At 42.0% G+C, this 21,170-nt stretch overlaps 1 protein-coding gene across 1 annotated transcript in view; it reads right to left on the bottom strand.

Annotated features, from left to right (window-relative positions):
* Positions 1-21,170, bottom strand: part of hmcn2 (hemicentin 2) — a 159,784-nt gene that overhangs the window by 42,082 nt on the left and 96,532 nt on the right. The window contains exons 34-50 of the mRNA XM_061986104.1: positions 18,076-18,294; positions 17,880-17,993; positions 17,625-17,812; positions 17,454-17,550; positions 14,838-14,999; positions 14,626-14,739; positions 14,261-14,457; positions 14,068-14,149; positions 12,279-12,410; positions 12,073-12,216; positions 11,836-11,995; positions 9,281-9,405; positions 9,023-9,206; positions 8,816-8,913; positions 5,386-5,664; positions 4,999-5,192; positions 1,652-1,733 (exon numbers count right to left, since the gene is read on the bottom strand). Coding sequence (XP_061842088.1) covers positions 1,652-1,733; positions 4,999-5,192; positions 5,386-5,664; positions 8,816-8,913; positions 9,023-9,206; positions 9,281-9,405; positions 11,836-11,995; positions 12,073-12,216; positions 12,279-12,410; positions 14,068-14,149; positions 14,261-14,457; positions 14,626-14,739; positions 14,838-14,999; positions 17,454-17,550; positions 17,625-17,812; positions 17,880-17,993; positions 18,076-18,294 — 2,571 coding nt within the window. The remainder of the gene's footprint in view (positions 1-1,651; positions 1,734-4,998; positions 5,193-5,385; positions 5,665-8,815; positions 8,914-9,022; positions 9,207-9,280; positions 9,406-11,835; positions 11,996-12,072; positions 12,217-12,278; positions 12,411-14,067; positions 14,150-14,260; positions 14,458-14,625; positions 14,740-14,837; positions 15,000-17,453; positions 17,551-17,624; positions 17,813-17,879; positions 17,994-18,075; positions 18,295-21,170) is intronic.

Genomic DNA, 21,170 nt, shown 5'->3' with positions numbered 1-21,170 from the left:
TAAAACACTGCAGTGTAAATGACAAAATATTGACTTAATGTTCTGTAATGTTCATACTGGCTCAGACACACTAATTAGCCAATTACTACTACTACTTTGTGGAAGTCTGTGGAAATACTTACAAGAGCACCTTACAAAAGGTATACACATTACGAAATGGAACACCGACAATAATAAACAATGGCAGATATTGGGCACACAGAAATGCATTCTTTATAAAGTCACCTAAATCATGAAATGTATGGATCTGGTGATTTTTTTAAATTTAAAGCAATAAATAATCGGCTTCCTGCAAATATCCAAAACATTTGATGGAGTAAATTGAATTTAAAGCACAACTCTTAAAAGTATGTGCATGTCTGTTTGTGAGGTTAACAAGTCCATGTCAGAAAACCAGCAAATTTAGCTGAACTGCACCAATTTTGTCAAGAGGAGTGGTCAAAAATTCAAGCAGAAGCTTGCCAGAAGGTTGTGGATGGCTACCAAAAGCGCCTTATTGGAGTGAAACTTGCCAAGTGACATGTAACCAAATATTAATATTGCTGTATGTATACTTTTGACCCAGCAGGTTTGGTCACATTTTCAGTAGACCCATAATAAATTCATAAAAAAACCAAACTTCATGAATGTTTTTTTGTGACCAACAAGTATGTGCTCCAATTACTCTATCACAAAAAAATAAGAGTTGTAGAAATTATTGAAAACTCAAGACAGCCATGACATTATGTTCTTTACAAGTGTATGTAAACTTTTGACCACGACTGTACACTTACATCATGTATATACACCTCAATGGATGTGTTTGGATGTTTTTTAGGGGCCTTCATAGGCCGAATAGAGTGGGTCCCATAGGCTCCATAGTAAGCGGACTTTTGATCGCATTTATTTAATATTTAGAATGCATTAAAAAAAAAAAAAAATATATATATATATATATATATATATATATATATATATATATATATATATATATATATATATATATATATGGGGCCCATTTTTTCCACTACAGAGGTACCCGGGGCCCATTCAAATATTAACATTGAATTTAGTCATTTTTATTCTTGATTTGAATCATATTCAATATTTATGTCGAATTTACTTACAGTTTAACAGGATACACATTTTCAATTGATATGAAACCATGTGTTAACCACAATGATTATTATCAAGACTCCAAAAAAAAAAAATTTATCAAATATACTGAAAAAAAAAAGGTACTCATAAATGATTAATTAAATTAAATTACATACACTTACGCAGTGCTAAAACAAACAGATTCTAACTAAATAATTAACAAACAATAAATACATGTATGTTTATTAAATAATAAAACAAATACAGCTACACCACTTTAGTCATAATTTCTGCACTTAGGAAACTTCTCTATGACTTTAGCTCCAGACTTCTTCTGTTTGTTTCAGATTTTCATTACTGCTACAAGTGCAGGAAAAGTGTACTACAAGTGAGTATCGCTGCAGCCCATACCTATGACAGCTGAGAAACAGTTTTGTTTTTGGAGTCGCTTGCGGCCCTACAATGGGCCCTATGGATAAGTTACGTTGGCATAAACAGTGTAATGTAAGTGAATAATGCTCTAGAGAAACGTGTACCTTTAAACTGAACAGCACGCGGGAACAACTTTGATTACCTTGCACGCGGATCCAATGGTTTCTCCCATCCTCTCCAGCTGGACTGCTGGCCAAGCAAGTATATAGACCTGCATCCTCAACCTTGAAGAAGAGATTATACAATACAATCACGTTGACTGTCTCTTGCATAAAGTGATGCTTACTCTTTATGCGCTGTCCTGCAGTGCGATCTACAACATTACCAACTTTTTAGCGGTACGCTGTGGGAGACTCTGGCACTAACTGCAATCAAATTAGGCGGAGGCAAGAAAATGCATATTGCAAGAGTTAGTTTTTAATAATATAACTCCAAATCAGCCCTTAAGTCATTAATCAGTTTAAAGGTGGAAATGTCTAATATTATTACATAGTAACACTGTAATTTAAAGCGAACCTACAAGACTGTTCTTCTCCCCCACCTAAGCATGTCTGACCACCTCTCTCCTGCTCCTTATTCCTGCCTACACAACCCTCCAGAAGAGAAGCAAGCCTATGACCAGGACTGTTAAGACCTGGCCAGAAGGGGCACTCTTTCAACTGCAGGACTGCTCCTAGACCACAGCATGGTCAGTGTTCGACCATCTGCAGCTACAGGAGAGGATAGATGCTGTGCTGTCTTTTAGTAGACACTACATAAACTGTCACTGTGGATAAGCGGCGCTGGGTCTATCCTAACCAAAAACCGTGGCTGATCTGAGAGCTCAAGGCACTTATGAGGGTCTGAAACTCTACCTTCCACTTGGGAGATAGAGGGCAATACAGCAGGACTAGATCATACCTCAGGAGAGGCATTAAGGCTGCATAAGTGGAGTAATTGAGGAAAGTGGATATGTACTTAGACAACAAAAAGACACGGTGGGAGTGGCTAGGCATCCAACACCTGACGAGTTACAAAAAGAACTTATCTGCAGCCAACAACACGGAAGACTCTTTAGCGGAGGAGCTCAATCACTTCTTTGCCCGTTTCAAGTCATCCAGACCAACCACACCCAAGATGCCCCGCCTACCCTCTAGTCCTCAACTGCTCATCCTCCAAGAACACCAGGTGAGGCGGTCACTGTAGGCTATAAACCCACGTAAAGCGGCTGGGTCGGATGGCATATCGGGCAAGGTCTGTTGGACTGTGCAGACCAACTGGTGGAGGTACTAACACGGATATTCAATTCATCCCTGGCACAAGCCCAAGTCCTGCCCTGACTTAATGCAGCCACTGTCATTCCAATCCCCAAAAGGACAGCCATAAAAGACTTAAATGATCACAGAACAGTAGCATTGACGTCTGTGTTTAAGAAGTGTTTTGAAAGGCTTGTTTTCCAATCAATCAAAGCCTCTGCCAAAACTTTGATCCTCACCAGTTTACCTAAACGGGCTAAACCGGCCCACAGAGGTCATCATCACCACTGCTCTCCACTCAGCTGTAGAACATCTGGAACCCAACACAGCTCAATTCAATACTATACCATAATCCCCGACATCCTGGTGGAGAAGCTGAGCTTCCTGGGTCTACCTCCTCTCATCTGTTACTCCTTTCTACCCAACCGACCTCAGGTTGTTGAGGTGGATCAACTATGCTCCTCCACACTGTCAGTCAGCACTGGCTCTCCTCAAGGCTTTGCTTTGAGCCCCCTCCTGTTCATACGTGTGCCTTGTCCCCATTCATCCCTCGAACACCATCGTTAAGTTTGCTGGCGACACCACAGTGGACGGCCAGATCAAGTGGGGGTGATGAAACAGCCTACAGAGAGGAAATGCCAGGGTTGTGCACCAAAAATAACCTGAGGCTGAACACTACAAAGACCAAATAGATTGTCATTGATATTAAAAGACAGCAAGGGGAACAGCCCCACCTGTGGTAAATGGATGTGTGGAGGCAGTGACCTCCTTTAAGTTCCTAGGAACTTTCATCTCGGATGACCTCACATGGACTGCCAACACTTCAGCACCGGTCAAAAAAGCACAGCAGAGACTCCACTTCCTTTGTGTGCTGCAGAGGAACCAACTTGGGGAGAAACTGTAGGTATCTCTTTTTGGGCCAACATAGAGCCAGAGCTGATGTACTGAATAATTGCGTGGTTGTCTGTCCGCTCTGCTGCAGAAAGGAAGGCTCTGCAAAGGGTGACCGAGACAGCAGAGAAGATTATAGTCTGCCCTCTACCCTCCCTGGAGGACATTACTCGATCTCGCGGCCTCGGATGAGCAAAGAAAATCCTGGCAGACAACTCTCGCTCTGGTCAGCACTTGTTCAACCTGCTGCCATCAGGGAAGAGAGTTTGGTCACACAAGATCAGGACGAACTAAGTTAAAAACATTTTTTATCCGTGGGCCATTAGTATATTGAATTTGTCCCAATAGCCTACATTGTTTTTTCACTGTTGTGCACTGTTTGTACTAGTATTTATGTATATATTTTTCACATGTTATTTAATTGTTTATACTGTATTTCAACTGCACCCAACAGAGTATTTTCGTCATGTCATGTTTGAATATGTGTCAATTGTCAACATGAGCACTGAAGATTCTCTTTTTATATGCAGTGATTGCCTCTTTCTGACCGCGGTTCACACATTTTTGTGCCAGTTTTCACAAATATTCCAGACGTGCCAAAGAAAGACGCCAGACACATTCATGCATGATAAATCGCATTGCAAGCGCTAAATGTTTATATTTTCCTGTGCTCCTCCCACTATTATGGGTAATTTAATCATCTATATATTTCTCCATATTTCTCCAGACCTACTCAGTGGCCTAGTGGTTAGAGTGTCCGCCCTGAGAACGGTAGGTTGTGAGTTCAAACCCCGGCCGAGTCATACCAAAGACTATAACAATGGGACTCATTACCTCAATGCTTGGCATTCAGCATCAAGGGTTGGAATTGGGGGTTAAATCACCAAAAATTATTTGCCCACTGCTCCCCTTACCTCCCAGGGGGTGATCCAGGGGATGGGTCAAATGCAGAGGACCAATTTCACCACACCATGAATTGATTAACGTGGACCCCGACTTAAACAAGTTGAAAAACGTATTCGGGTGTTACCATTTAGTGGTCGATTGTACGGAATATGTACTGTACTGTGCAATCTACTAATAAAAGTTTCAATCAATCAATCAAATGTGACAATCATTGGTACTTTAACTTTATATACATTAAGACAGACACGCTAAATGGATTGCACTCTTTTTTACTAATTTAGTAGACAAATTCATCTGTGCATAAGCTTAGTACCAGTAGATCTGCTTTGCGTACGGTATCAAGTTTGCATATGTTTTACACACAAACCTTTAGTAGATCAAGGCCTCAGTGTCTACTACACTGTCTCCGTTGGGCAAATAGGGGTGGACTACACAAAGCTAGGCTGTTTGTTTGTACCTGAACTTTGCTGATACTGAGAATGTGGCCATCCTCCTGAATGATGTCATTCCCTTCCAGGGACTGACCATCCTTGAGCCAGCTTAGGGTGGGAGGTGGTACTCCCTCTGCCAAGCACTCCAGCTCCAGTGGGCTGTTAACTGCAATGGTCAGCTCCTCTGGGGTGCCCTGAGAGCGGGATATCCTTGGAGGCTCTGGATTATGACAAGGAAAGGTATTATGACTGAAATGGTCAAAACAGATTTAAGTTTTAGGTTGCAAAAACAGATCATTCCTGTTGTTTATTCATAAAAAACATTCCTTTATTGTGTATGCAAGGTTATATTCACCACACAACTTAGTATAAAACCACAAATAGTTTAGGATGTTTAGATGTTTTAGAGTTACCTAGTATGGTGAGGTTAAACGTCTTTGTGCTGCTTCCAGCCTGGTTGCTGGCAACGCAGCTGTAAAGGCCTGCTTCTGAGGGTGCCACGTCAGGCAGCTGCAGCCGTGTCTCCTGTCCATCCAGCAGCAGGTTCCGATGAAGTGACAGAGGCTGGCCATCCTTCATCCATGTCAATGTTGGAGGAGGAATGCCACGGGCTTCACAGGTCAACGTTACCAAGGAGCCCTTGACCACTGTTACTGGTTCCACCGGTTCCACATAATCCACACCAGGGGGCACTGTAGTGTAATAAGCGTTGGGATTCATTGGTACTCAAACTTTATGTACAGTATTCAACTGTTAAAGCCTAATCTACTAAAGGTGTGCATGTATTAAAACACGGGCAAACTTGATAGCACACGCAAAAGTGATCTACTAAGCTCGTGTACAGAGGAATGCATCTCTTAAGTGAGCAAAGTAAGGAGCACAATCCATTTGGCATAGCTTTATAGTATATGCAAAATATATATTGATTATCAGAATGCCCACAATATTGGGACGCGGAGGTGCAAATATCATTTAGCGCTCGCTAGTGATTTATCAAGACTAAAATTGTTCTGCAGCTGTTGTTTTACATCTTTATTTAGCACATTTGAAAAGTGCGTGCAAAGTGGCAGTTGCGCAGAAATGGCTGTCCGAGAGGAAGCGCACCCCTTGTGTGTCAAGTAGTGATGTACTGATCGATACTAAAATATCGATACTGCCGACACCAAATGTTAGAATAATTGTTTCTAAATTATCACAAAAACTTTGTAGGGTCTGGTGAGAAGACAAAAGCTGTCTTTGAAACCAACCAAGAGTAAAGCTCGTAAAACTCCACTGTGTCGGGGGGGAAAGCAAGATGAAGGTGTTCCTGTGTTCTTTCATGTATGGTAATCAACAGAAAGATATTATTCTAACCCAAGGACTTCAAAGCGGAGAGAAGACAGGATCTGCCCAATTTTCAGACGACCTCTTTTTGAACCTCCTTTTTGAACTGGTTTACGAACGTCTTTTTGAACTATTTTATGGACCTCTTTTTTAACTATTTTACAAACACTTTTTGAACTGACCTTTTCTGTGAATTTATAACGACCTTTTCTGTGAACTTTTTGCCACCTTTGTCCTTTGGAAACAGCGGTGGCCATATGGTGGGGAAGGGTCCAAAACAAAAGAAGGAGGCGTGCAATCTTTTGGCAGAGAGTGCTGAGATACTGTGCAAGGGTACTCTCCTCAATATTGAGTCCAAATTGAAGTCTGTCTCTGTTTAATTCTTTGCCTCTTGTCTTGTTTAATAGACACCAAATCCTTATGCTCTAATATCGATTCGCAAAGCAAAATATCAATATCTGTGTTACTCAAGTTATTTGACATAATGTTTATTATCATTAACATGAACAGTGTAAAGTAAGTAAAGTATTGAAATATTGTCTAAATAAAATTTGATTGGTAAAAAAATATATATATATTTAATATATACACTGTATACGACACTAGACTACTCTCACCTTGGCAAAAAAAAAAGCTGAGACTTATTCTTGTATACTTTCCTAAATAATTAAAACATAAACTAGGTGTCATTAAAAATAGCATTCGCAATGAAACAGCCTTTGCAAACGTTGGTTATTTAAGAAAAATACTGGCAATTAAAATAAGTTACTCAAAATTATATAACAACAAGTGTATGTATACTTTTATTGGAGACATTAAATACAGCATTGAATATAAATAAGATAACACATCCAGTGCAGAATAACGCCATCATTTTATTTGTTTCGCACTGTGATTTTATATTGTTTGAAGAAGATTAACCAGGAGCAGCAACACATGAAGTACTATACTACACTAGTACACTCCTTTTTAAGTTTTACCAGACGCAATGTCATTATTTGCAAGAAAGAATCGATATCGGATAGAGATGTCGATAAATGCTTTAAAATGTAATATCGGAAATTATCGGTACCGGTTTCAAAAAGTAAAATTTATGACTTTTTAAAACGCCGCTGTACGGAGTGGTACACGGACGTAGGGAGAAGTGCAGAGCAGTTACGTCTCCCAGTCATACTTTCCAACCCTCCCGATTTTCCCGGGAGACTCCCAAATTTCAGTGCCTCTCCCGAAAATCTCCCGGGTCAACCATTCTCCCAAATTTCTCCCGATATCCACCCAGACAACAATATTGGGGGCGTGCCTTAAAGTCACATGATATCTACGGCTTTTCACACACACACAAGTGAATGCATTGCGTACTTGGTCAACAGCCACACAGGTCACACTGAGGGTGGCCGTATAAACAACTTTAACACTGTTACAAATATGCGCCACACTGTGAACCCACACCAAACAAGAATGACAAACACATTTCGGGAGAAGATCCACACCGTAACACAACATACACACAACAGAACAAATACCCAGAACCCCTTGCAGCACTAACTCTTCCGGGACGCTACAATATACACCCTCCGCTAGCTCCTACCCCAAAACCTGCTTTGGAAATCATCTGTACCCCTTTCAGAGATCACATTTAGTTCCCCTTAAACATCGTCCTGTTGCACAATGAAATGTAAGCATAGGATGAAGTGTGCATTCCTGTAATTTTATCAAGTAACAGCATTCCATGATTAATATAAATAAATTGACATTAATAATAAATGACAGTAGAATAAGCACACGTATGACTGAGGAGTCATAGTGTAACTTTGTGTGGTGTTTGAGTTGTCCGACTTTTTGTGTGGCCATAAACGCACCAGTGGCTTAGTGCTATGCGTGTTGGTGACAGATGACAAGTTGGTTTTGGCCTGGTTTGTACGGCAGAAAATGACTAGTTTTTCGAGATAGAAGTTTTTTACTCATGTTTTTGGTGTGGTTATGGCCGAATATAGACAGTTTTGCTCAATAAAGTGATCGATATAATTCCTGTCCTCGAAGCATCTCGACAGACGTTACAATAATTGAACAGTGTTCAACTGAACGGTATTGACGAACACCGTTAGGGCCGCTTGTTGTCACTGTCACTCAGAGTTGCATTGCAAAATTACACACAATAAATGTGTTTATTTTGTTTAGAATTCAGATGGGATTTGATTTGGTGCGCGGCATATATTTGCTGTGTGCAGAGGACGCTTGAGCAGTGCGCAATTGCGCAGGCACGCACCTTAGAGGGAACGTTGATCCTTACATGCATTTTTGCATAATTCCAGACACACCATAACAACAGTAGCGCCTCCCAGAGTTTTGCCGTACTAAAAATAAGTACTGTTATCTTGATCGTATTTCAATATCGTCCAAAAATGGCATGTGTTGCGTATTTCACAACATAACAAAACGGGACATGTTTGACCGTCGGAGTGTATGATGTCATGAATGTGGAAGTGAATCAGGCCCTTTGAGGTCAAACGTCAGTGGTACCTTGCACCTGGACATCGTAGCTGAGCTCAGCCAGACCAGCTTGACTGCGAGCTATGCATGTGTAAATGCCAGCATCTGACGACTGTAAAGCAGAAATCCTAAATGATGAGAAAATGGAAAAAGTCAGCATCACTTCCACGAGTAATCATGTAACTATCAAAATAATGGGAACAAAATCTTCCTAAATGATCAGTTTTGTAAACACACCTCAACACCGAGTCACCAGAGATGAGGTGTGTGCGAGGTGATAGAAGTAGCGGTTGGCCATTCTTCAGCCAGCTAATCTGAGGGGGAGGATTTCCTTCTGCATGACACTCTAGAGTCACAGCACTGTCCTGTGTGGCCTGCACCTCTCTGGGCTCTGTGGTCTCACCCGAGATAGATGGCGGTACTGTGACAAGAAACCATATATAAATATATAATTCCAAACACTCTTCCTATACCTTATTCGTTATTGAAACTGACCGAGGACAAAGAGGGTGTAGATTTTGCTCTCCTCGCCAGCAGGACTGACAGCCAAACATGTGTATGTTCCCGAATCCTCAGGACTAAGCCTCAGCAAAGTTAAAGTGCTGCCATCAGGAGTCGCACTGGTATACATAACAAATACAAAAGAGTATTCAAACCATTGCTGTGTATATTATAGTCCAACACCAGAATTACATTCTCATCGTGATTATCAGAACCCCACGTGTTTCCTATTGAAAGAACACGGTTGTTAAACTTCCATTCATCATGCAAGCTACTGCACAGCTGTAAAACAGCTGCTCTTAATGATCTCCATGAATGTACCATAAACAAATTTGTCTCTCCACCCATTCATCTCTCAGCATAATAACCTCCTTGAGTGTTAATGATTTGTAGTTTATTTACCAAACCTTTTGGGAACGACAAAGATTAATAGTATTGGCTCGTGTTGAACAAATTGAGCTACTTTGTAAAAAAGAAAAAAAAGAACACATAATTCATTGTTACTAACATATCATACACTTCAGAGTGCGTCATTCTGCCACACTGCAAAAAGTCAGTGTTCAAAAACAAGAAAAAAAAAAATACAAAAATTAGGTGTATTTTATTTGAACTAAGCAAAATTATTTGCCAATAGAACAAGAAAATTTGGCTTGTCGAGACTTTCCAAAACAAGTCAAATTAGCTAACCTCAATGAACCCAAAAATACCTTAAAATTAAAGCTGCAAGCAACGATGGACGGGACCGACTTTGACGGCACATAAAATCCAAACCGGAGCAGTAATTAAAACTCTTTTGTCAACATTTAATCAGAAAGGTTCAATCTCTTTCCTGTGCTAGTTTGAAGCCGACACGACAAACGCGCTCAGAGGAGATAATGTTTGAAAAAAGGTGACCGGTTTTTACAAAACTTTTGTTTTGAAGGGGGAATTGCAAACTTCCTGTGGATTTTTGCTGGGAGTTGTCAATATATGAAATGCAGGTCTAAGTGAGACCTACATAGAGGTTTTTGTTTCATGTCTCTAAGACATTCTTACTGGAAGTTACAGGCAGTTTTGTCTGAGTTTTCTTCCTAGGAGCAGTTGTGTCTGTGTTTTCTTCCTAGGGGGCGCTAGAGCGCAATTTTGAGTTTTGGGTTTGGGTTTTTATATGAGAGCGCAATTGTTGCCAGTCCTGATGTGTGTGTCCAGTTTGGTGAGTTTTGAAGCATGTTAAGGGGGTAAATTACAGCTCAAAGAGGCAAAAGTGACTGTTTTTACTAAACTTTTGTTTTGAAGGGGGAATTGCAAACTACCTGTTGATTTTTACTGAAAGATGTCAATGTATGAAATGTAGGTCTAAGTGAGACATACATAGAGGTTTTTGTTTCATGTCTCTACAACATTCTTACTGGGAGTTAGAGGCAGTTTTGACTGTGTTTTTTCCTAGGGGGCGCTAGAGCGCAATAGGATAGGTTTTTTTCATTAGATCACAAGTTTTGCCAGTCCTGATGTGTGTGTCAAATTTGGTGAGTTTTGAAGCATGTTAAGGGGGTCAAATTACAGCTCAAAGAGGCGGCGGAATAATAAAAATAAAACCTTACAATTACAATAGGGTCCTCTGTCCCTTAGGGACATTGCGGTCCCTAATAAGTATATTCTCACTAATAACAAGTGTACTTTTCTTGGTAGAAAAAAAAAGAGACCTTTTTGCTCAATATGTTGAAAAATATTCTTAAATGAAGTAAATGCTAGTGCCATTATCTTGACATAATGATATGTGCTCGGCATTACATTTCTTGAAACCAGCAAATTTATACTAAAAACGAGTTTATTTTTCTTAATGGAAAGGCAACAAGGCAAGCGCTTGTTACTCTCGGGGTCTCCTAGCCGCTCAGGCAAATCATATGCTCTAAAAATGCATTTTTCCATCGATAACATGACATCATCGCGACAAGTGCGTGCTCTTTCAGTCAATTAGTGCACATATATACAGCCCGGTCCCCGACCAAAATTTTTTTAATTGTAATTTTGAGGAATTTATCTGAATGTGCACGAACTATTTCTGTTCAAAATTGTTTGAAATGTTAAATGTTGTACTATTAACTGTCAGTTTACTGCACTGTGCCAACTGTACTACTATATGAGTATGTATTTTCTATTGTTTCATTGAAAATAAAGCAGCAAAGTCCATTTGGCTGTCATCTGTTTTAATTATGAGACACAATTGTGTTAAAATCATGATTTTTTTTTCATGCTTGAAATAAGAAATTATTACTTTAAAAAAGCAGTTTTATACTTGTGAGTGTTGATGACACAGCATTGCAACAGTTGATATTCTAGTTTCAAGCATGTTTTACTCAATATAGGTCATCAAATCTCAGCTACAAGCTGAGATTTACTGAGATCATTTAGGACCAAAACCCTTAAAACAAGTAAAACACTAACATAAAATCTGCTTAGTGAGAAGAATTATCTTATTAGACAGAAAATAAGCAATTATTTGAGATATTTAATCTTACTTAGATTTCAGTTTTTGCAGTGTAGAAAGGGAGGACTGGGAATGAACTCACGCAATGTGCCGAGTATCTGACCCTTCCAAAGTTACGCCGTCTTTAAGCCAGCTCAGGTGCGGTGTGGGGTTTCCTGCTGCTTTGCACTCAAGTGTGACCTCTTCTCCCGTGGGTGCACTGACCTCAGATGGATGGTTAGAGTCCAGGATGGTAGGGGATACTGAGTACGACAAAATCAATAATAATTCCGGTCCATAAACGTATTGCAATAACATTTTGACACAGGTCATTAATTACCCTGCACTGCGAGCATGAAGTCCTTTTGTTCCTGCCCTTCACTATTCTTGGCCACACACGTGTAGGTTCCGGCATGGGAAAGTGTAAGAGGCCCTAGCTCAAGGCGGTTCCCTCTAATAGACCACTGCCACTGCAAGCTGCTTTCTGGAAGCAGACACATTATCTTAATACTATCTACATTTCCACTGTGTTTGCCTCCCTCTTACCAATAGGTGTTCCGTCCTTGAGCCATGTGATGCTCGGCACAGGGACCCCTGAAGCCTCACATCGCAGAGATACATGAGAGCCCAGGGTGTAGTTTAGGGCTTCCTGGAGAGGCCCTTCCAGAGCAGGTGGAACTGTTCAAATACAATGTATTACATTTTGTTCTTACTGTATTATCTATCAACTACTACTGAGACCTATGATGATGTTAGTCTTTTCTGATTTGTAAATTACAATACTCGTGTTAAACAATGTCAAAGCGTTAAATCAAGGTTTTATGGTTTACGGTAAGGGACAAGCGGTAGAAAATGGATGGATGGTTAAGGTTTATAAATGTAACTGTGGAACATAATTCATGCAAAGTTTGCACGAAAACATATCCAATACATATTATCTAGACGAGAGATGACCGATAATGGCTTTTTTGCCAATATCCGATATTCCGATATTGTCCAACTCTTACCGTATTTTTCGGACTATAAGTCGCAGTTTTTTTTCATAGTTTGGCCGGGGGTGCGACTTATACTCAGGAGCGACTTATGTGTGAAATTATTAACACATTACCGTAAAATATCAAACAATATTATTTAGCTCATTCACGTAAGAGACTAGACGTATAAGATTTCATGGGATTTAGCAATTAGGAGTGACAGATTGTTTGGTAAACGTATAGCATGTTCTATATGTTATAGTTATTTGAATGACTCTTACCATATGTTACGTTAATATACCAGGCACGTTCTCAGTTGGTTATTTATGCCTCATATAACGTACACTTATTCAGCCTGTTGTTCACTATTCTTTATTTATTTTAAATTCCCTTTCAAATGTCTATTCTTGGTGTTGGGTTTTATCAAACACATTTCCCCCAAAAATGCGACTTATACTCCAGTGCGACTTATATATGTTTTTTTCCTTCTTTATTATGCATTTTCGGCCGGTGCGACTTATACTCCGGAGCAACTTATACCCCGAAAAATACGGTAATTACCGATTCCGATATCAACCGATACCGATATATACAGTCGTGGAATTAACACATTATTATGCCTAATTTTGTTGTGATGCCCCGCTGGATGTATTAAACAATGTAATGCCAACATGGCACTGCCATATTTTTATTATTGAAGTCACAAAGTGCGTTATTTTTTTTAACATGCCTCAAAACAGCAGCTTGGAATTTGGGACATGCTCTCCCTGAGAGAGCATGAGGAAGTTGAGGTGGGCGAGGGTAGAGAATAGCGGGGGGGTGTATATTGTAGCGACCCGGAAGAGTTAGTGCTGCAAGGGATTCTGGGTATTTGTTCTGTTGCGTTTATGTTGTGTTATGGTGCGGATGTTCTCCCAAAATGTGTTTGTCATTCTTGTTTGGTGTGGGTTCACAGTGTGGCGCATATTTGTTACAGTGTTAAGGTTGTTTATACGGCCACCCTCAGTGTGAACTGTATGGCTGTTGAGCAAGTATGCATGGCATTCACTTGTGTGTGTGTGTGAAAAGCCGTAGGTATTATGTGATTGGACCGGCACGCAAAGGTAGTGCCTTTAAGGTTTATTGGCGCTCTGTACTTCTCCCTATGTTCGTGTACCACTACGTACATCGCGTTTTAAAAAGTCCCGATACCGATAATTTCCGATATTACATTTTAAAGCATTTATCGGCCGATAATATCGGCAGACTGATATTATCGGACATCTCTAATCTAGACCACAAGGAAGTATGTTAAATGTAGATTAGAATCATCATAGGTCCCATCGAACATGTGACCATTACAACACAAGAGACTTCCTCACCATAAACTGTCAGCCTGAATGTCCTATCAACTTGACCAGCAACATTGGACACTTTGCAGGTGTAGGTACCACCATCCGCCATCTGGAGCAAATTTCGATTTTTTTGAGGAGGGATTGTTTGCGTGAGAAAAGTCATACCATGGCGAGCCAGTTTAACGTCAGTTTTTGTTTGTAGCTTCAAACGTTTCCTGACCTGAACCCCTGTGATCTCCAGTTGGTGGCGATCTGTCCTCAGTCCATTCCCCGTGACCAGTTGGAGTCCATTTTTATACCACGTGACGTCAGGCTCAGGGACACCGTGGGCCTCACATCGCAGAATGACGGAGGAGCCGAGCTGCGGGGTCACCAAGTCTGACTCAGCATCGAGACGAGACTTCAGGGTGGGCAGGACTGTTGGTTTGCATTTACAAAGAGAACATGAGCTCATTGTGATACATTGCAACTTGCCATGATTCACTTCTTAACTATCCTCTGTCACAGCTGCGGCAAACAGCTTTTTTCTTTTTTTTTTTGCTGAGACAATGCTTTCAGATTGGATCATCTGTGTATGAAGCTCACCATAAACACTGAGGAGAAGACTCTTCTGGTCTTGGCCAGCTGAGTTAGAGGCCGTGCACACGTATTGTCCTGCGTCCTCTACTCTTGCCCGAGGCAGCTGCAGCATCTGGCCACCTACAATATTGCAAATTAAACAAAGGAATGGTAAGATTTTATGAAGCATTGGGATTTTATTGTTTATATATTTGTGGATTGATTGTTCTAGGCTTCACCTGGCAGAATGTGGATACCAGTACTGAACTGGAGTATCTGCCCATCTTTGGTCCAGGTTATTTCTGGCGGAGGGTATGCTTGGACATCGCAAAGCAATGACACCATGTGACCCGCAATGACGCTAAGCTCCTCCTCTTTAGGACCTATTATTCTTGGTGGCACTGAGAGGGGGGAATTATATTGTATACATAGGTGACATGAGTCGGCAAGTCTTTTGTAAATTACAGTCGTCCCTTGCTCCATCGCACTTAAAATATGGGCGTCGGTCATAGCAATGCGTGGAGAGTCGGTGAGTACTGTAAGCTACAGTAGAATACACGAGCAGTACTCATCTGTATACTCTAGCCTTTAAATAGATCCTCCTTGGTTCTTCCAAGGTTTTTCATTGTTATCCCATTGGGTTGAGTTTTTTCTTGCCCTGATGTGGGATCTGAGCCGAGGATGTCATTGTGGCTTGTGCAGCCCTTTGAGACACTCATGATTTAGGGCTTGTGGAGGGGGGTTGTGGTCTGAGGGCCTGCCGCGGAGCGTGGTGCGGAAGGACCGGCCTCGAAGCACAGCTGGCAGGTGATTGGATTACCCAGCTGGGGTTGATCATCCAATCACCTGCCATGCTTATTAGCAGCAGCCGGCCCGAGACACGAGAGTGGGAGTTGGAGTTGGAGTTATTGAGCAGACGTGCACTGGACATTAGGAGAGACTGAAAAGTCACAGAGCGGAACTGAAAAGTTGGGTGTGTTTTCCTAGCGTGTGTGCGCTGCCAAATAAAAAAGACATTTCTAACACCAGACATCCGGGCTATCGTGGAGATTTGTCGGCATCAGGGGGACCCACGGGAGGAAGACTTCCACAGGGCTATACAAGTAAACTTTGATTGATTGATTGATTGAGCAGTAGTAGAACAAACGGGTGTAAAGGTGACTCTGTGGGTGTATGTCTGTTTGTTGTTTAGAGGGCTCTAATTGTCACAAACACGTATGTCAGCTGTAGACGTGACCCCAGAGACAGGAGACGACGTACAGATGACAAGGTGATGGATTTGTCAAAAGTTTTTAAAGTGTAGTGAACCACGGGTGATGATACAAAAACATGTTGTAGGCAGGAAACATGTATCCCATGCATAAAGCAATGCAAAACTGAAACAATGCACAAGCCCTGTCTGTCGCGCTTAAATCAGGAAGTGACACCATAGGACAGGGGTCTCAAACTCAATTTACCTGGGAGCCACTGGATGCAGAAACTGGGTGAGGCTGGGCCGCAAGAAAATATTTCTTAAAAAAATCTAACATGCACTTTTTAATGAATTTAGCTTCTTTGAATGGCTATCCCGCCCTAGCAACATACTTCCAACCCTCCCGATTTTTCCGGGAGACTCACAAATTTCAGTGCCCCTCCCGACAATCTCCCGGGGCAAAGATTCCCCCGAATCTTTCCCGATTTTCACCCGGACAACAATATTAAGGGTGTGCCGTGATAGCACAGCCTTTAACGTCCTCTGCAACCTGTCGTCGCGTCCGCTTTTCCGCCATACAAACAGCGTGCCGGCCCAGTCACATGTTATATGAGGCTTCTGCAGACACACGTAAGTGACTGCAAGGCATACTTGATCAACAGCCATACAGGTCACACTGAGGGTGGCCGTATAAACAACTTTATCACTGTTACAAATATGCGCCACACTGTGAACCCACACCAAACAAGAATGACAAACACAATTCGGGAGAACATCCGCACCGTTACACAACATAAACACAACAGAACCAGCCCACCTCAACCGACGCACGGAGGGGGGGGTTGATGTGTGGGGGGGCAGGGTTGGGGGGGCGGGGTTTGGTGGTAGCGGGGTGTATATTGTAGTCCGGAAGAGTTAGGGCTGCATGAGATTCTGGGTATTTGTTCTGTTGTGTTTATGTTGTGTTACAGTGCGGATGTTCTCCCGAAATGTGTATGTGATTCTTGTTTGGTGTGGGTTCACAGTGTGGCGCATATTTGTAACAGTGTTAAACTTGTTTATACGGCCACCCTCAGTGTGACCTGTGTGTCTGTTGATCAAGTATGTCTTGCAGTCACTTACGTGTGTGTACAGAAGCCAAATACAACATGTGACTAGGCTGGCACGCTGTTTGTACAGGTTGTAGGGGGCGCTAAAGGCAATGCCATCACGGCACGCCCTAAATATTGTTGTTTGGGTGAAAATCGGCAGACATTCGAGAGAATGGTTGCCCTGAAATTCGGGAGTCTCCCGGAAAAATCGTGAGGGTTGGCAAGTATGACGCTGTCAAGCCCCATTCATATAAAATTCGTGGGCCGCACTAACATTAAATTTTCATATTAAGGTGCGGGCCGCAAAATAACGTCTCGCGGGCCGCAATTGGCCCACGGGCCGCGTGTCTGAGACCCCTGCCGTAGAGAAATGGAAAAACACCAAACACAAGGAAAATAATCACAACAGTTTTTATGTTCTAACTTTGAAAATATTTGATTTGCTAATAACAACCCTACTTCGTGGAAATCTGTTTATCACGGTCATTTCCGGTACCAAATAATCGCGAATAAAAGGGACGACTGTAAATAATTCTGAGTAATGACACTTTTGTTTTTAAATATCCTCTTACCTTGAACTGTCAGACTGAATAGCTTCTCAACTGACCCAACCTTGTTTTCAGCTACACACAAGTACCCAGCCATGTCTGACACCTTTACACTGGGCAGCTGGATAAGAAGATTGAAGTTATACCTCAGGACAGAAGCAGGGCATTGTTGGAGCTGTAAAACCCCCGCCTTACCTGGAGTTGTGTCCCATCTTCACTTATGAGATGGTCGGAGTCTATGTCGACTGGCTGTCCGTCTCTAAGCCATGAGATATCTGGACTCGGATGTCCTGCAGCGTCACAGTGCAAGACCACGGTGCTGTTGACCACTGCTCCTATTTCCTCCATGAACTCCTCTGACGTGCTCATGATCACAGGTGAGACTAAATACGTCACATGTTATTTTATAATGTTTATTTCAACAACAAAAATGCCGGTGTTCTTGCATACCCAAGACCTCCACTTCAAAGTGCATATGGTCCTCTCCGGCCTCATTGACTGCCTCACATGTATACCTTCCTGCATCCTCTTTCTGCACACGGGCAATTTGTAGCACCTGTCCACCTGAGATGACAACGCAAGACATGCAGCTGGTATTTGGTCATTTAAAATACCACAGAGCTCCAACAATGACCAATAATCTGACCTGGCAGTAATAGCACTCCATCAGCGCTAGTGAGCTTCTGTCCATCTTTATACCAATTAAGCTTGGGTGGAGGTATGGCGTTACTCTCACAAGAGAGACTGATGGGATGGCCGAGGACCACCTCTCGCTTCTCGACCATGTCCTCATTCTTGTCATCCTCCCGATCTTCCAGACCCCAGGCTGCTTCTCTGTTACTCACGCGGTGGAAGACTGGAGGAACTAGCAAAGCAATGTCATGTTTGGGTTAGTTCAGAGCCTTGTTCATCAAGTGTATCCTACTAGGGTTGGGGTTTGTCTTACGTTTCGTTTCTCCCGAAATTGTTAAACGTCGATTCCTAATTTCGATGCTCAGTTCACCGACCGGAAGAATTAGCTAGCATCTAACTGTATCTTCATACATCCTGCGAAGCCACTCCTCTGATTCAATAATCCTCCATTGCAAAAAATAAACTGCAGTTGATACAAATAGCATTATCACAGCAGGACAAGGCTGAACATGTTACACAGAGGGGAAGAGCAAGCAAAAGTCTGCAAGCTAATAGCTCAACTAGCCTGAAACAAGACAAGAAACAAGTCCTTCATAACGTTTAAAAAGTGCAGATGAAAGCGTGTTACAGCAGAAAGAAAGCAGATATTAATAGAAAATGAACAAGTCGATTAATAAGAGTCTGGAACAGGGGTATCCAACTCATTTTAGATCGGGGGCCACATGGAGTAAAATCTACTAACAAGCTAGCCATACACTTGGGTAAAACAGAATCCATCCTGTTTGGGTCCCACATCAACCTTAAGAAAGTCAATGACTTCACTATAAAAGTGGGTGACATTGTTATCACCAGGAAGGATGAGGTCACCTACCTAGGTTCCATTCTAGAGGCTAATCTTTCCTGTGATAAAATGGCAACCAAGGTAATCAAAAAGGTCAACCAACGAACGAGATTTCTCTATAGAATCTCCTCTCTGGTCAACAAAAGCACCATGAGGGTTCTGGCGGGAACTCTCGTTCAACCCTTTTTCGATTACACATGCACCTCCTGGTACCCTAACACCTCCAAAACCCTCAAATCTAAACTCCAAACATCCCAGACCAAGCTAGTCAGATTACTTCTAGACCTCCACCCCAGATCCCACCTCACTCCTACCCACTTCTCCAAAGTGGGCTGGCTCAGGGTGGAGGACAGAGTAAAACAACTTGCACTGAGCCTAGTCTATAAAATCCGCTACACCTCCACAAACCACGTTAAACCCAGATTCCGATCTAACAAAGGTCTTAACTCATTCTCTTTCTATGCCACATCAATGTGGAATGCGCTCCCAACAGGTGTAAAAGAAAAGGCATCTCTATCCTCCTTCAAAACCGCAATAAAAGTTCACCTCCAGGCAACTTCAACCCTAAACTAACACCCTCCCCGGATTGTTAATAATCAAATGTAAACAATCAAATGTAGATACTTTTCTTATGCCTTCTGATATCTCTCTCTCTCTCTCTATGTCCACTACTTGCTGTCCATATCCTACCAAGTCAGACCTACACTGTTTCAATATCCAATTTCCATAAGACCCCAATTCAGTAGTGTACACAATTTTGGAAATAAGAGCTAAAAGGTGCTGTCCATGCATGTGGCCACTAAGGCCTTTAGAGGTTTTAATAAGCTGCTGTTTCAACTTACGGTCACTGGATTGTTCCTCTGCCATGCCTGTTCTAGTGTCTGAGTTCTATGCCTGTCTGTCTTGTTCCTTTCCCAGTTTTTGTTCAGTGGCTTAGCCCTTTTAGTAGCTTGTTTTTCACAAACACATTTTTCACTGCAACCTTTTGTTGCTATTGTTTTTTGTAAACCTTTTGGACTTAGAGTTTTGTCACACCCGTGTGCTCCCTTTTTTAATAAATCTTTTTGTTTTGACTTGTGTCGGAGTCTCTGCCTCGGGGTCTCATTACCCCGCCAAACCGGCTGCTGATTAAATCGAGAATCTAAATGAGGAGTCGAAATCGTCCTAAATCCAAACGATGCCCAACCCTAATTGTATAATGGTAAGAACCAGCTTTCTCTGCAGTGGACGTTTGGTTATTGTCTACTGCTTTTGCCAGAGTTCATCAAAAAGTAGCCCTGTTATCCAAATCACAAATGTCCACTGCAGAGGAAGTTGGTTCTCACAACTTATAGTACCAGTCAAAAGTGTGCACATTTATTAACTAATTTAAAAAGCATTATCAAGTGTTAAAGGCCTACTGAAACCCACTACTACCGCCCACGCAGTCTGATAGTTTATATATCAATGATGAAATCTTAACATTGCAACACATGCCAATACGGCCGGGTTAGCTTACTAAAGTGCAATTTAAAATTTTGCGCGAAATATCCTGCTGAAAACGTCTCGGTATGATGACGTCAGCGCGTGACGTCACGGATTGTGGAGGACATTTTGGGACAGCATGGTGGCCAGCTATTAAGTCGTCTGTTTTCATCGCAAAATTCCACAGTATTCTGGACATCTGTGTTGGTGAATCTTTTGCATTTTGTTCAATGAAAAATGGAGACAGCAAAGAAGAAAGCTGTAGTTGGGAAGCGGTGTATTGTGGCCGACTGCAGCAACACAAACACAGCCGGTGTTTCATTGTTTACATTCCCGGAAGATGAGAGTCAGGCTTTACCATTGGCCTGTGGATAACTCGTACCAGGAGGACTTTGAGTTGGATGCGCAGACGCGGTACCGTGAGTACGCATGCAGCTGCGGCTTCCAAACCTTTGATCGCTTGCCCGTACGTGCGTGCCGCTATGTGCATGTCACGTACGTAACTTTGGGGACTTTGGGGAAATATATGTGCTGTATGAACTTTGGGGAGTGTGTGGTGCAGGTGTTTGAGTTGTATTGGCGGGTTATATGGACGGGAGGGGGGAGGTGTTTGTTATGCGGGATTAATTTGTGGCATATTAAATATAAGCCTGGTTGTGTGGTGGCTAATAGAGTATATATATGTCTTGTGTTTATTTACTGTTTTAGTCAGTCCCAGCTGAATATCAGGTCCCACCCGCCTCTCACAGCATCTTCCCTATCTGAATCGCTCCCACTGCCCTCTAGTCCTTCACTCTCACTTT

This window comes from Nerophis lumbriciformis, linkage group LG12, assembly GCF_033978685.3.
Source record: "Nerophis lumbriciformis linkage group LG12, RoL_Nlum_v2.1, whole genome shotgun sequence".
Taxonomy (NCBI): Eukaryota; Metazoa; Chordata; class Actinopteri; order Syngnathiformes; family Syngnathidae; genus Nerophis; species Nerophis lumbriciformis.
This window is presented reverse-complemented; position numbering and strand designations above follow the sequence as displayed.